Raw genomic sequence first — 16004 nt, forward strand, 5'->3', positions numbered from 1 at the left:
AGTATAAGTATATCCCAAATGTTACACCAGTTATACTAAAACAATTTTTCCCCCGAAATTCAAAGTTAACTGAGTATCCTGTATTTTGTCTCGCAACCCTAATCTGTCATCATGCCCATTTTACAGATAAGGAAATGGAGACCCAGAGAAGTTAACTGGTGTGCCCCAGGTGGCACAGCCCGGATGAGCACAGGGAGGAAAGAAGCCAGCGCAGGGGACTCCATGCCTTTAGCACTCAATTTCTGCCTCCAAATAGCCCAAGACTGAGTGTGGGGGTCTCAAGTGAGCAACAGCCCCACGTTGCCTGAGTCAGGAGCCCCTTTCTCCTTCCCACCCCGGCACTGGAGGCGGCCGCGGGGCGGGGGGCAGGTTCCAGGACCAGGGCCTCTGAAAACACCTGCAGGGGGCACACCCACGGGCCTTCTGGACGCTGGCACCTGACAGCAGGGTGGTTCGTCCCCTGTAAACACCTGATCTCATGTCACTGTAAACAGCTGGTGTCTAAAGTTGTCACAGTGCCCAAGTCTAGGTGTGACTGCCCTGCGACTCGATACCCTGCCACTTGATACTTGGTAAACAGCCTTCGGAGAACCGGGGCTGCACCCTCCCGGGTTGCTGAGGTGCAGGGCCAGGGGCCGTCCGACTCCAGCCCAGGTCCTGAACCCTCAGCAGTCAATGCCCGCTTTGTTTGGATACCAAAAATAAACATCAGTCCAGCTACCTGTTACTTGTCAGCGGCTCCTCTTAGTCATCAACCTGCCCTAATATTTCTTGGCTGGTGAACTGGAAGGTCTTTAACAGTGTTCCGATTCTTTGTAACCACGAATCCCGATACAGTTACCTCAGCCAGGGGCTGGCCAAGTACAGCTCCGTTCATGACCTAGAAACGGCTTCTAACACTTTTAAAGGACTGAGAACATACCAAGAGACAATATATTGTGCTACAGGAAGCCATATGGAACAGTTCAGCATCCACAAATGAAGTGTTTTGGGGATCCAGTCACACCCGCTCATGTGTGCGTTGTTCGGGGCTGCTTTCAAGTGGGCAGAGTTGAAAAGCTGCATGGTCGGCGAAGCCCCCCAAATTAATTATGTGGCTATATATAGCAAAAGTTTATTGATTTTTGTTCTAAGGTCTCGGGCAGTCCCTACCCCTGTACCATTAGCTTTCTATCAGTGGTCAGTGTTCCTCGGGGTTCGCAGGCCATGCAAACAGTGATCCGTGGTCCGCAGGGTTCATATACAATTCAAACAGTGAGTTCCTTCACTTTGTAAGAGTCACGTTCAGTCCAATATGCTGACATGCTCGGTGCAGTGAATATTTGGTCTCCGACAGCAGTTAATATGTTTTGAGACTGTGTGAACAGCCAATACCAGGAAACCAACCAAGGCAAGACTCGAAGGATAACTGAGAATTAGGCAGAGGAGAACGGAAGGAGAGAGAAAGGAGCTGTGCCCCACAGAGATGGACTTCCCTCCTAAGGGTGACGGCCGGAGTGAGAGAGGAGCATGGATAAGGGATGGAATCTCCTGGGACGGAATCTCACACTCCCGTCCATGCTGTGAGTAGAGGTGGCCGGAATTCGGGCCTTTCTGGGCCTGGAGTCTGGAAGAAGAGGTGGTTGGATCGTGGTGGTGGGTTTCATGGGAGAGGCCAGCGCAAGGAGAATTGAGCAGTGCCTCCCGTCCTCCTGCCACTGCCTCAGATACTGAGCAGGCTCCAGTGGAGGGGAGCAAGGATTTGAGGGTCAGGGTGGGGCCGGGACGCTCTGCCTCAGGGGGACGTCCTCTGGGTTCCCATAGTCTCATTGAGTCCTGCAGCAGTACCTTCCTCCTCCAAGCTCCCATTACAGAGGGAGGCAGAGGACAGCAGTGAGCCCACAAATACATGCTAATTAGGAATTCTAGAAGCTCCAGGGAAGAGCTGAAAGAGAAAATGGGGCAGCTTTGGTCAGGGAGGCTGAAGGGCCTCTGAGGCCCTTGGGCTTGGACCTGAAGGAGGGAAGGAGGCCTTGTGGGGAGTGAGAGACGACCTGGGCAGGAGAAACAGCACATGCAAAGGCCCTGAGATGGGATGGAGGCTGTGGGGCTGGGCTACATGGGGCCTCACGGCTTTGGGGAAGGCTGTGTGAGGGATCTGAGCCTTGTTCCACAGCCCCCGTGGCTGCCCTGGGTTGGGGCACTGAGACACCCACCAAAAACTTCCACTTCACTGCTTGGGCCTTAGAATGTCTCTGGTCCATCCCACAGGTGGAGCAGCCTGACGTGGACCTGACGTGAGTGGAGGCCAGAAGGGCCACTGGCCTGGGCAGGGAAGTTCCCTGAACACATGGGCATCTGGGTCAAGTGAAACATCTTGCCTGCCCTTCTAAACCACAGAGCTTAGCAAGTCTTGAGTGCGATATGCCAGCCTCCTGGGGATTAAACCTGGCAGGAGAACCAGTGCCGGCTCCAGAATATCAGCATGTGGGAAGCATGGTCTCCTGTTTCCGGCTGGGTGTTGCTGGGCTCCTGAGAGGCTTCAGCCCTGGCAGCCAGATACAGATGTCCTCAGCCTATGGGGTCAGGACTGGGTCAGAGAACAAGGGGTATTGGAGCTGAGGTTTTGAAGGATGACTAGAAGTTTGCCAGCATGAGAAAGGCATGCAGGAATGCGACATGCAAGAGGCTCCAGTTTGGCTTCATTTGGCCTCTAAGGCTGAGTGACCCTTGACTGTTCCTGACCCTCAAGTATTTCTCCCACTTGGTGGGACAAAGACAAATTCTCTGGAATTAGGTCAGTCCAGGTTTGAATCCAGGCTTTTCCACTTTCTGGGTGACTCTGGGTAGGTGAGGCCACACCAAAATTTGTCCCAGGTTACAGGAGAATAAACTGAGGCTTACAGAGGGAGGCCACTCATCTTAGGGTTCAGACAGAAGTGGTCACAGCTGGACCTATGGTCTGGACTTGGGGCAGGACAGGGGCCAAAGGTCAGGAGGTGGGTCATGCAAGATTATTATCCTGAGGCCTGAGAGAGGGAGGGGAGGGGAGGGAAGAGCAGCCTGGCCAGGGAGCATAGCAGGTACAAAGGCCCTGAGGTAGGAACCTATTTGGCAGCCTTACGGGGCAGCAAAGAGGCAGTGGTCTAGAGGCTGAAAAGCGATGAGCAGATGGATGGATGGAAGGACAGGAGAATGGGGCTGTCACAGGGGCCATGTAGAGCCCTGGAGACCACGAGTAGCCATGGTGCGTTTGCAGGAGGGGAGAGATGGAATCTATAGTGACCACTGGCAGCTGAATCAGGGTGGACCTGGGGATTTGGAGGCCTGGGGGTGGCAGCACGGGCTCCCATTGGCCAGCACCCAGCAGCACAAGCCAGCCCCTGTCAGCATAGGCCTGACTGACCAGCACACGGCACCATCCACTCAGCCACTCACGCCAACACCACCCCAGACTGCCTGTGCACTGAGCAGTGCATGACTGCTTCCCACACTGGCTGAGATGCTTGAGCCCTGTGCGAGGTACATGTAACACATGTGCACACGCCTCTGGGTGGCTCCACCAGCGGGGCTGACACACGGACACAAAGGCACACATTGTTGGCACCACCTCTCTCCAGGCCGCCTGCAAACCTCGCCCCAACCCCCATCCCACGTCAGGAGGAGGCTCAGGAAGCACTGCTGGGGGCTCCCCCGAGAGCTAGCTTCCTGTTTTCAAAGTGGCTGGGAACTGCTGACAGAATGTTCTGGAGGCCTGCCCCTCCCTGCTGCCTCAGTGCCCCACCCCCCATCCAGGCCCACAGACCTTGCCCCGTCTCTGGACTCAGCACTGACCCTGTCCTACAGTGAGGTCACTTTCCAGAAGAGGAAACCGAGGCCCAGAGAGGTGTTGCCACTAACCCAGGGTCACATGGGGAAGGAAGAGGTGGTGCCTGGAGTCCAGGTCTGGGCTCTAACCTGCCTCCCCCTGGAACACCGAGCTGGGTCAGGGGTTTGCAGAGTGGGCTGGCCCCTCCAGCCTGCACTGTGGCTCCCAGGCGCCAGGGGTCACCCTCATGCAGCTACAGGCTTTTCTGACTGGTGGGTGCAACCTCCCCCTATTCACCATCCCCCTGTGCATCTGCCGCAGAAGAGCTACCTACGTCACAAGCATTAATGGAGTGTCAGCCACAAACAAAACAGATTCAGTCCCGCCCTCTGGGGCTGGTGGCCAAAGTGAGGAACACCCAGCCTCAGAGGAAAATAAACGGAAGTGGCTGCAACTGCCCCCTTTGTGTTCCCACTCAGCTAGCTCTGTCTCACCTGCTGTGGTTGCACAGGCTATTCCCTCTGCCTGGAATGCCTAGCTCCCTGGTGAACTCCTCTTCATCCATCAAAGCCCCAACCCCAATGTTCTCTCCTCCTGGAAGCCATCCCAGGACCCACCAGTCCCCAGCCCCATGACTCCACAGGGCTGGAGGTATCTGCATTCCACAACAATGTCCTAGGGACTCTGCTCTGCTCTTTTTGTCATGGTGGCAAGACAGCCTGTATCATTGCCTCCAGGCCTATCCCCACCTCCAGGGAGCCCCCAAACTCTCGGGATGATTGACTCAGCCGGAGTCACATGGCCATCCCTGAGCTAATCCCCGCATCTCTGGTGACAAAAAGCTCTAATTGACCAGATGTGGTCGCATGTCCACATCTGAAACTGGGAAGTGGACCAGCCCCCCTTTGCTCACTAAGGCAGGGAGAGTAGATGCCCCCAAGACTCGGAGATCCCCGCTTGCCCTATCCTGGCTGGAGGGCCTTGGGCAAGTCATCCGTTCCCAGCCGCAGTTTTCTGCCCCCTACCCCCCACCCCCACACCGTGAGTCTGGCTCAGGGGGCTGAGGGGCTAGAGCACCGAGGGGTCCTGCCCTCTCCCATGTACTGTGGGGGGCCAGGCCCAGTTTACCCTACGGCCCTCCCCTTCACTGTTGCGCTCTGTGAGTCAGCCACAGTGTGGCTTGCACTGGTGTCCACCTACTGAGTCGCCAGCTCCTCCTGGGTCCCTTGTCCAGCCAGATGGTTTCTGGGGACTTTCCTGGCCTTCCCTGAACCTGAACATCAAAAACAAGGTGGGGAAGACCAGGACACAGGCCGTGTGGACAAGCCTGTGTGCACCCTGGCATAGGTTCAATCCTGCGTCCTTTCCCGCCCATAACATGGAGGCCACAGACACTTCCACTGGAGCAGACCTGCTGCTTGTGAGCACCCCACAGACCCTCAGCCGGGCCTGGGGCACCCGGAGCCAAGGCAAGCGAGGCCATTATGCTGCGCCTGCCGGGACGGGTGTTAGCTTGCATGATGCATGGGTGGATGCATGGGTGCCCAAGCTCCCTGGCCCGTTTTTGTGTCTCCACCTATGTGTGCATGTGTGTGTGTTTCTGCACGTGTGTGTACCAAAGCTGTCCTGCGTGTGGAGCCCTGCGGGCCTAGGAGACAGAGAGAACCCTTTGTTGGAAAAGGTGCACCCGGTTGAGGAAACTCTGTGGGCAAAGGTGGGAGGGTTGGGAGATTGTCGGGTGCAGGCAACGGCAGGAGGCTGCAGGGAACAGTACAGGGGTGCAGGGAACAGCAGGCGCACAGGGGCAGGCAGCCTGAGTGGGAGGGGAGCCGAGTGAGGGAGCCTGGGCGGCTTTGGCAGAGCTGAGCTTCTGGAGGAAGTGACGCCAATTCTGAACTATTCACTGAACACCTACTCTGTGCGCCTGGAGCTGGGGACACAGAGGGACTCCAGGGTGACAGAAACCATGATGACAAACAAGTAAATATGACTCTGAGGGTGGGGGAAGATCAGGAAGCACAGTGTGTCAGGCAGGGGTAGGGAACCCCAGGGGTGCTCTGGCCTAGAGATGAGAGGGGTGTCCTGAGGAGGTGGTGTATGATCTAAGGCCCAAAGGAGAGAAGGTCCTGGGCAGATCTGGGGAGGGGAGCCCCAGGTGAAAGGCAGGTGCAAAGGCCCTGAGGTGGGATAAGCTGGCAGAGGGGCTCCATCCAGGAAGATCTAAGCCCCGAGCAGGGAGGGGAGGCAACAGAGGGGAGGCATCAGGGGGCAGCCCTGGTGGAGAGCAGGGCCACCAGGACAGGCTGTCCTGTAACTGGAGCCCAGCAGGAACTTGTCCCCTCTCCTGTCCACGCTCAGCACAACCTCCTCAGGACAGAATGTGCCGAGGAGAGGCCGGTGGTGGCTTGTGTCTGGTGGCTGGAGCGGGGTAGCAGGAGGATTCCTGAACAATGGCCAGACTAGGCCTCCTGCCAGCGAGGGTGGGAAAACAAGCAGTAGAAACTCTGCCTTCCTGTCACCCCATGCCCCAGGCGGGCCTGGCCCAGCCAAGGAAGGGACAGAGATGGTGAAAGTGTCAGAGACTGACAGAGACAGAGAGGTGGTGACCAAAAGAGATGGCAAGCCAGAGCCAGACAGGCTCTGTGACTGGATGCCAGGTCTGACGGGGCGGGGACCCTGGGAATGAGTGCAAGGCAGTGGCGTTCCCACCCCTACCAGAAACCGTTTATACTAGAGCAGGGAGGGAGTCCCTTCCAGTCACTCAGTCAGCGACCCCCTTCACACCCGCTATGTACTGGGGCCAGGGACACAGCCCTAATCCAGCCCTGCCCCCAAAGGCTCAGACAAACAAGTGAATGTCTAAATCGGAACGGCAGAGAGTGAGGAGGGCTATGACGACAGTAAGACAGGGAGATGGGAGAGGGAGTGAAAGCGGGTGGTTGGTAACTTTAGCCGGGAGGTTGGTGTATCCCTGGAAAGATGAGGCTGGGGGTAGAGAGGAGCCAGCCTTAGGGAAGAGCCTTCAGCACAGGGAGCCGTATGCACACGTGCGAAGGCTCTGCAGTGGGAACCAGCTTGGGATGTTTGAATAGCAGCCGAGGCCGGAAGAGGAGCTGGAAGAAGTAGGTGGGAGGTCTTAGGAGCCTGGGGAGGGTGAGATTTTATCTTAGGAGAAGAATATTTGGCAACTGTCCTCTATGCCCTATGAGCCCCTCACCGTGTTCAGGGAGTTCCCTGGACTCTGGGTGGCCTGTGCCAGCTACATCTGGTTGTCATTGACCTGAACCAGGAACCCATCTCTTCTAGGGACCAGGTTCCCCGAGGCTGCAGATGCAGGAGTCCTAGGGACACGGGGCAGCTTGCCCCCCAGGCTGGCTGGGGAGAGCCTATTGTGGAACTGCACTCACATCGCTGTTGCAGTGCACACCTCGGGCTCATGGCGGTCCGAGGAGCTGGGGTCCTGCATCTTGCACACCTGGGAAAACAGGGAGCTCATCCTCTCCTGAGGCTGACTGTGCCATGGAAACCCCTTCTCTGGTCCTAGTCCTGGGGACCTCCAAGTCTGCTCTGCTCAGAACAGGATGCCAGGTCAGCTGTCCAGAGCAGATGCTGCTGGACAGGGAGTGTTGGGTGGACCCCAGGGGCAGGAGCAGCTGGGAATCAGGGCCCAAACTCAGACCAGGGAAGGAGGCGATGGAGGCTGTGGAAGGAAGTGTCCCAGAGTCTCAGACGGGGAAACTGAAGCTCAGAAGCAAGTGCCCTGCCCATGGTCACACGGAGAGCAAAAGCTCAGTCCAGATCTCCCGGTGTCCAGCCTCTAGGTTACCCCCTCACCCTAAGTCCTCATCTCTGCCCCTCAGTCCTGCCAGTGACCATACTGAGCTGCCAGTTAATTTCCACAGCATAGCCTAGGGTTTGGACCAGGGTTTTAATTGGCCCTCTCCCCAAGGGGCAGGGGGACCTCAGGGTCAGAGGCGAAGCCTGAGCAGCTGGTGCTGAGAGGACAGCAAGTGGGGTATCGCCTGGGCTGTGGGGCACGGCCTTTGAAATTCCAGGGGCCATCTGAGCGGCTGCCCCATCAGTCCTTGTTGCGGGACCCTGGGTGAGCCCCTCACTCTGTTGGACTTGCTTCCCCCGCCGTTCGAGCTGCCTTAACTCCCAGTGAGCGTTCGAACAAACCCCGTACGTGCTGGTCCACCCACGCCTAGTCACACATGGAGCCAAAATGTGGGAACGACTCGAGTGCCCAACAACTCGAAGGTCTACCAGCTGGGGAATGGATGAGCAAAACGGTCCGTTCACAGCGGAATGTCACTCAGCTAGGAAGAGGAGCGAGGCACTGACACAGGCTGTCGCGTGGCAGGGCCGTGACAACAGGCCCGGTGACAGCAGCCAGATCCATAAGGCCCCGTAGTGTGTGACCTCAGGGGTGTGAAACACCCAGAACAGCCAAGTCCGTAAAGACAGAAAGCAGACCCGCGGTTGCCAGGGGCTGATGGGCAGGGATGGGGCGTTGCTGCACACGGGGATGGGGTCCCCCTTTGGGGCAATGGAATGTCCTGGAACTAGGCAGAGGTGATGGTTGCACAATGTTGTGAGTGTGCTAAACACTACAGAATTGTCTACTTTAAAATGGTTCGTTTCATGGTATGTGGGCTGTACCTCAGTGAAAACAAAAAGGTCAGACTCAAGAGAGTCAGGACCTTCCCGAAAAAGAACCCCTGTCTGGCCCAGCCCCTCCTCTCCATTTGCGGAGAAGAGGGGGTGCTGTTCCTTCTCCGGGCACCTGTCACTGCCCTGGGAGAGGGGTGGGGGGTGAGGTTGAGCTCTAACCACAGCTCAGCCTCCCTGTGTGTCCATGTCCCTGGGCCTCAGTTTTCTCTTCTGAACAATGGGCCCCTCGTCCCTCTATGGCCTGGAATTCCCAGATGGTGGTCAAGGCCACTCCACCTTCCTGGGCAGCCGAGGAAAGATAAACCAATAAGCCTAGTCTGTTCCTCCACAATTTTATTTTAAAAAATTGTACAAAACAGAATAATTTAAGGCTTATCAGAAATGCTGAGACCCAGGCCAGGACACAGGGGTCTCCAGAGGCACACTGGTCCTGCTGTGTCACCTCAGGGTGACCTCTGTCCCCAAGGCCTGGTTGAATGCTCTGTCATTATCTTGAAATTCTTAGTACTCCTGAATAAGGACTCCGCGTTTTCATTTGCAAGTGAGGTAGCAGGTCTTGTCTGTCCTGCTCTGAACCTGGGTTTGCAGGCCACACAGCTCCAAGTCCATAGCACCCTGAGAAGCCCCCAGGCAGTCCCTGCCTGGGGCAGGGATCTCCAGCTTCCTGAGGCTTCAAAGGCTGGAGCCTCTGTCACTGCAACCCACAGGCCCCCCCAGCCCCCCCCCCCCCCCGTTTCCGTGACTCCGAGTTCCTGGGCCCTCTCAACCACTGGACCCGCCATGTGACCTCAGCTGAGGCACTTGCCCTCTGAGCCCTGTTCTAAGATGAAGGGGGCAGTCTCCAAACATCATTCAGCTCGGATCTTCTCCGACTTCTTCTTGCTTGCCTGTCTGCTGAGCTCTTATTCATGTGCCAAAGCCTTAGCTATGACGCCCTTTCCTCCAGGAAGCCTGCTCTGCTTCCTCTCTGGATTTTTCTGGGTCTTCCTCTGGTCCCATGACACTGGAAGTATTTACGTCTGGCTGTGTCTCTCCCAGGCCAGAGGCTCCTGGGGAAACCCCAATCCCTGCCCACAGGCCAGCATAGTTTAAACAGTCACTTGAACCCGCACCAGGCATTTGATGCCTTAGAAAGACCAGATAGGTCAGACGCCAGACTGGCCCTTCCTCTGTCCTGTGTGAACAGCCCCGTCCTGTTTCAAGACTTCGTTTCCCAGCTCCAGTGCAGTCGGGCCGGCCTGTTCTGGATCCAGCCACTCCCACGTCCACGGTGGCTGGAAGCGAATGTGCAATGCAACCTTGTCCCTCAAGGTACCCACTTCCTCCACTCAGCAGGTCATGCAGCGTGGCCTCATAGCTTCCGAGGGGGGGTTTGGATCCTCCTGAGGAAAACAAACCCATCAAGCCTCAGGGGGCATGGAGGCTCAGAAGTAGCCATCCCTACCCTGAGAGTCTCCACCCCTAGAACCGCCTGGGGCTCAATCAAAGCTGGTTCAGGCCCTGAACGTATGTGTGTGAGTTTCATCTACATTTTAAGCTCCTGTGTCTCCCCCATCTCCGCTCCCAGGGCCTGGAAAGGTATGGGGCCTTCCTGGACCCCCAAGCTCACCTCGGAGTACAGGGGCGGCGGGCGGTAGCGGAACTCTTGGATATAGGTGAAGAAGGGGCCCCCAAGGCTCATGTCGGACTCCTGAGGTGGGGGAAAGGGGCTCTGCCCCACAGCTGCCACACCGTCTGCCACCACCTCTGAATACTCCGGAGGGGCTGGAAGGGACAGCGGAGAGGGTGAGGGCAGTGGGTGGGGAGAGCCCTGGAACTGGCAACAACGGCCAGGAGCCTGCTTGTGCCGGTTCTGGGCCCCTCAGGCTGGCATTCTCGGGGGAACTGTGGTTGCCAACGTGATCATTTCTGGGCCCTATTACAGATGGGGGTGTAGAGGCTGCAGAGGGCATGTTGGCTTGGCACCCACCCACTCACCCCCCGGGGTCTCCAGGACGGGGCCCTCACCCTCAGGCTGCTCTGGCAGGGCCCCCAGCCCCCAGTCTAGCAGGAAGCCGGCGCGGCTGCCCACGCTGGACGAGCGGCTGCCGAAAGGGTGCAGGGGGACTGTGCCGATGACCAGCGGCAGCTCCAGGAGCAACTTGGACGTGCCCGGGATGTCCACGCAGACCTGAAGGAAGGAACCACAATGGAGGGTGCCGGGCAGCCTTGCCATACTTGCCTTCCACAGAAGGAGGCCCTTCCTATGCCGAGAGGCCCCAGCTCCAGCCTTGAGACAGAGCAGATGCAGCCCCCTGCCCCCTGCGATGCTCTACCTTGAGGGTGTAGTCCACGTGCAGCACGCGGCAGTGCAGGATGGACGGGCCCACCGGGGGGATGCGGAGCGCCCGGCCCTGCCACAGCGCTCGCCGCCCGGGGCCCACAGGCTCGCCCAAGAGGCTGGCCACCACTGCGTGCTTCTGCTTGCGGGCACCTCGGGCCATGAAGGTCTGAGTCTGGACCACGACTGCTCGTGGCAGCACTGGGCGCGTGGAGCTGTTGTCAATCTCAGCGAACACAGGGATCACCTCGCCTGTAATGGGGGGGTGACAAGGCCTCAGTTTCCTCACTTGCAGCCCCGACACTGTTCCCACCCCCCACCCCCACCCCCCCCACAATACGGCTGTTCGTGCCTGCTACCTGGTGTGTAGCCCTTGCGGTCAATCTTGGCTGAGAGAGAGACCAGGCCACGGCGGTTACTGTACCAGGATCGGGCAACTTTCTCGCGAGCTCCGGCCTGAGGGGCCTGAGGGTGGAGGAAAAGGACATAAATGGGTCACTTTGCGGAACTTCCAAACCATGCCCAGCCGAGGGAACCTCTGGGGCAGGGCACAGTTTCCCAGTTTCTTTTTAAGAATCTAGGAAATATCTGTAAAATGGACCCAGGAATATGACCCAGTTCATGAAGCTAAAAATGAAGTGAGCAAGCCAGTGCTTAGTGTGTAGTTAGTGCTCAGCAAGGAATTATTAGTTTGTACCCTGGCTGTGCCCTATTTCACAGTCAAGGCATCTGAGGCTCAGAGAGGGTGAGACACTTGCCTTGAGCCACAGAGTGCTGGTGCGGCTGGGATTTGCTCCAGGCTACACCGATACCTCAGACATTCCTTTGCTTGCCTCCCTCCCTGCCAGGGCCCAACTGTGACCTACGCTTTGTGACAATTTGTGAAGAGGATAAGGAGCCAGTTGGAGTCACCCAGGAGGCCGGCCCCTGTTCCCGGGCACTACATCCCACCTCCCCAGGGGCAGCCAGCCACACACCAGCAGGGCAGGCGTGTTGATGTCCACAGGCTCGATAACAGTAAACACCTTCCTTGCCCTGCGGGCAGGAACCCAGGGCCGGTGCAGGGTGGCCTTGACGCAGTATCGGACACTGCCGTGTTTGCCCTCGAATGACGTCACCAGTGTCCTAGGAGTTGAAGGAAGGGGCTTCAGCAGGTGAGGTGCAGAGACTAGCAGGTTGGGGATCCCCAAAGACTCAGGGGGCTTGAGAGACACAGAGACACTCCTGAGGGCCTCCCAGCAGAGACAGTCTTGAGCTTAGAGATCCCCAGATACCTAACAGTGGAGCCCCAAACCTGGAAGCATACTTCCCCCAAATCCAGCACCCCAAATGACTTACGGAGGCAACTGAAAGCTGAATGGGAATTCGTGGTGCCCAGCAGACAACGTGGTGGTCTCTCCCGTATCTGCAAGTAGGAGAAACAGGGGGCGACTCAGTGGCTGAGTAGGGCTCCCAGGGCAAGCAGCATGTGCGCTGAGCAGGGGTCCCTAGTCGTACCTGGAGCGAGAAGCGTGGCATGGTGGCTCAGGACATCCACGCGCTCGCTGTAACTCTGCGTGTAAGCGGTGCTCGAGCCCGAACTGCGTGACTCGGTCCAATGCACGTGGGCGCGGCCCCGCGCGCGCAGCCTGAGGGCTCCCACGCGCGCCGGGCCCGCCAGCTCCAGCAGCACACAGCCGGCTACGACCTGGCCGCCGCTGAATACGGGATTAGCGCCCGCACTCGTGTCGTCCAGATGCACAATGAATACCTTCACCTTGTCGAAAAGCATCGCGCTGGGGATGCAAACCCTAGACACACGGACCCTGGCCTAGAATCCCCGACACGGCAGAGCGAGGGGCGACGCCACAGCCTCAGAAAACAAACCCACCCAGCGTGCGCAGGAGCACTCAGAAGGCAGCCAGAGATTCTTCAGAGCCTATGCTGGCGCCACTTTTATATGGCGGGGCGGGGCAAAGCGCGACACTTGCCCGCCCTGGGAAAGAATACGCCAATGGAGCGGCGAGAGGCGTGGCTCCGCCCAGACAAGTAGCAAAATAAACTCCCAGACTCCCAGGCCGCTTGCCCTCCACCCTCGTGGACCTTGGGGTGAAACTGAAGAATTGGGGGCCAGAACCGGTTTGCCCCGGATCTCGAGGATAAAGAGAGGAAACTGAGGCCTGGAAGCGGGGTCGGGGCTTAAGGTCACTCAAAAAGATCATTCGGTCCTTCAGCTTAATCATCAACCCGCCACTGCTTGCAGACGTGACTCCCGGCATGTCCAAACCGAGTTGGAGGGGCGTGGCCTGGCCCCAATCGGGCTCTGGAGGCCTGGGTCACCGGGTCTCAGTTTTCCCCCATGTTCAATGGTGAAGGAGAAGGAAGTTGGTGGGGCCTCCTTCAACCCCGCACCTGCTGCCCTCTTCCTCTGATTCGAAGCCCGCTCAGCTGGGTGATCCGGGACTAGTGACAACCTCTTGGAGCCTGAGTTCCCACGTGCACAATGCCGGAAGAAACTCAGCCTGCATCTCAGAGAGTTAAGCGTGAATCTCAGTGTATCCACTACAGGACGCCTCCCAGAACCTTCTTCCCGGAATACCAACCGGTTTTGACCCGTTGCCACTAGGTTGCGCTTAAAGTTCTTTAGTCCGAGGTGTTCGTACCAACCAACATTTCTTTCCCAACTTCCAGCCTCTGGCAAACACCTACACTTGATCTCTAGGCCTAGCCTTTGTGCTCACTTCCGGCACCTCCAGCCTTGACCCCCTCAGACGCAGCAGAGTGCAGGGAAAGCTCCAGGCACCCCCGGAGCCCAGGGCTGCGGAGCCCAGGGGTCATTCGGGGCAAGAATGACCCACCATACTTTGGGTTTCAAAGGCAGTTGCCTCCTCACGATCTACGGGGCATCTGCGCCCTCTGGTGGTAGAGAGATGCACTGCTGCTCGAATCCATGCCTACCTTGGCCATCCTTTTTGAATCAGGCTCAGGCCACCCAGGGACGTCCTGTGAAGGCCACCGCACCCCCAGAGGGAGATGGCCATAACCAGACCTGTCAGCTCATGATAGCGGTTAGAACAGGCCCAGAGGGAGAGGCAGAGGCCATCAACTCTGGTGCTGAAATGAGGGATTGGGACCCTCCATCAGGGCCAACTGTGGCCAAGAGAGAAGACAGGAGGCCATAAGCCAGGAGGAGGTGAAGGACAAGGTGATTCTGAAGGGACAGAAAGGCTCATAATGAGCAAACATTTCCCTCAGTGCATTTAACAGAGGGGTCCCCAGCGGCCCAGAGATGGGCAGGGTCATACAGCACATACAAAAACTTCACCCCTCCAGTGTCTTGAGGAAGCCACCAGCGAGTGGGAACAGAGGGACAGTAGGATGAAACCAACCCCAATTTCGCTTGAGCTGCAAGGGAAAGGAAATCCCTCTGGGGCCCCTTCCTGTCACACCCCATCACCACTACACCTCAGTTTCTACAGCTGGTCAGGCTAGGGTCCTTCGAACCTGGGGGCTGTTGGGACAAGGCTGCAAGGCCAAGTCGGAGCTGTCTCCTGCTGTGGGTGTTTTGCAGATGGGCATTAAGGGAGGAGGTGGAAGGACCCCCAAAGACACCCATGTCCTCCCCAGCTCTTTCTGTGGTCCCAGTTCTGCTCCTGTCTGGCCATCTGAGGGTGGGGGACTGAAGTTTGCCACCACATAATACTCCCAGCCTAATCTGATCTCACCCCAAGCCTCTTCCACCTCACCTGCAAACACCACCAGAACCTCCAAGCCCGGGAGGAGCCCTCCCATTCAAACACGGGACGGCTAAACTGAGAGAGGGTGCACTGGTTGAGCGAGACAGGGGACTTCTTTGGAAATCAGGGACCCCAGACCGGGGGCTGACAGGGATCCTGGGGTCCAGAGAGGAGGATCTAGGATCTCCAGTTTCCACCCAGGGATTCCCCCAGACAAAGGGTCCCCACTGCACCACTACACAGCTTCTAAATCTAGGGCGTCTGGGCCCTGGAGTGGAGGTGCCCAGACCCTGGGAGGAGTTCCCGAGAAAGAGGGTTTTGGAGTGAGTAGGTGGGTGGATGTCCCAGTGGAAGCGTCCAGACCCTAGCAGACCCTGGGGAGGAGGTTCCCACTTCTTGCGAAGAGTCACCGGATTATACGACCTCTAAGTCTAAAGGCTCCTGGCTCTGGAGAGGGGCGCGCAGACCTGGGGAGTGGGTACCCGGTATGTGTGTGTGTGTGTAGGGGGGATGATACTAGCTATGGGGAGGGAGGGTGACGGCTCACCTCGGAGCAGCAGCCGCCGCCGCCGTAAGTATGTCTCTGCGGCTGCGAAGTGGCTGGAAACTGCGTTGACGCCCACGCTTCGGCCCTCGAGCCACTGCGCTGCCGCCCCGCCGCGGGCGACCACCTCCAGCCCTCGCACACACAGTGGCGCCGCCGCCTCCAGCAGCACCCGGCCACACAGCCGCTCGCCGCCTCGGTAGGACCCGCCACGCGCCAGCTCCAGCCTGAAGCTACTCACACACCCCAGACGCATGGCGCGGGGCTGAGTGCACCGCGGGGACGGTGCGCCCGGCGTGGGGCCCGGCGTGGGGCGCGGCGCGGCCCGGGCCTGCGGCCACCACGAAGGTCTCAGCCCTCGTCCTCGCCGCCCCTGGCGTCCCGGTGCTTTCTCCCGCACCAGTGAACTTGTGCAGGCGCCTCGGGCCCCGCGCTGACTTCCTGGTCCTCCGCGTCCGCCCCCTGGAGGAGCCCGGGCCGTGGACGTGCGTTCCGCTACCCGCCCTGTTGACTTTGTCACACCCCACCACCACCCCCGCCCCCCCCACCCCCAGCACCGGGCGGGCCCGGTTTTTTCAGGGTCAGCGCAGATGAGTCACAGGCAGCCAGGGGCGGATGTGGCTGGTGCTGAGGAGGCAGCCACGGGGTTGTACCTTGCGGTCTAGTTCGTACTCCACTCAGCACTTTGGGCTCTGGGTGCTGCCCCAGCCTTTCCCCCTCCTCCCGCCCCTGCCACCTACAGGTTGTTCCCCAAACACACCAGACTCAACAAGTCTTGCTCCCCAGGTCTGCGCGCCCCTCTCCAGAGCCGGGAGCCTTTAGACTTAGAGGTCGTGTAATCCGGTGACTCTTCGCAAGAAGTGGGAACCTCCTCCCCAGGGTCTGCTAGGCTTTTGCAGTAGCTGTTCCAGTGCTAGGAACGCCCTTCCCCGGATCCGCTCTCCCACCCGCCCCCCAAACCCC

General features: G+C 58.5%; 1 protein-coding gene across 2 annotated transcripts; it reads right to left on the reverse strand.

The window, feature by feature from the left end:
- Positions 1–9244: 9244 nt before the first annotated feature.
- On the reverse strand, positions 9245–15548 carry ARRDC2 (arrestin domain containing 2). 2 transcript variants are annotated; one of them, XM_037028732.1, is made up of 9 exons: positions 15045–15127; positions 12279–12591; positions 12120–12186; positions 11759–11906; positions 11141–11246; positions 10777–11033; positions 10469–10631; positions 10071–10225; positions 9245–9843 (listed from the first exon to the last, which is right to left on the reverse strand). In XM_037028732.1, the coding sequence occupies exons 2-9, from the start codon at positions 12550–12552 to the stop codon at positions 9790–9792; spliced, it is 1224 nt and encodes a 407-aa protein (XP_036884627.1). In that variant the 5' UTR covers positions 12553–12591; positions 15045–15127; the 3' UTR covers positions 9245–9789. The 2 variants fall into 2 exon arrangements, with proteins under 2 accessions (XP_036884627.1, XP_036884628.1); XM_037028733.1 differs by lacking the exon at positions 12279–12591 and having other exon boundaries at positions 15045–15548.
- Positions 15549–16004: the final 456 nt, after the last annotated feature.

This window comes from Sturnira hondurensis, unplaced genomic scaffold, assembly GCF_014824575.4.
Source record: "Sturnira hondurensis isolate 20B ecotype Veracruz unplaced genomic scaffold, ASM1482457v3 Scaffold0020119, whole genome shotgun sequence".
Taxonomy (NCBI): Eukaryota; Metazoa; Chordata; class Mammalia; order Chiroptera; family Phyllostomidae; genus Sturnira; species Sturnira hondurensis.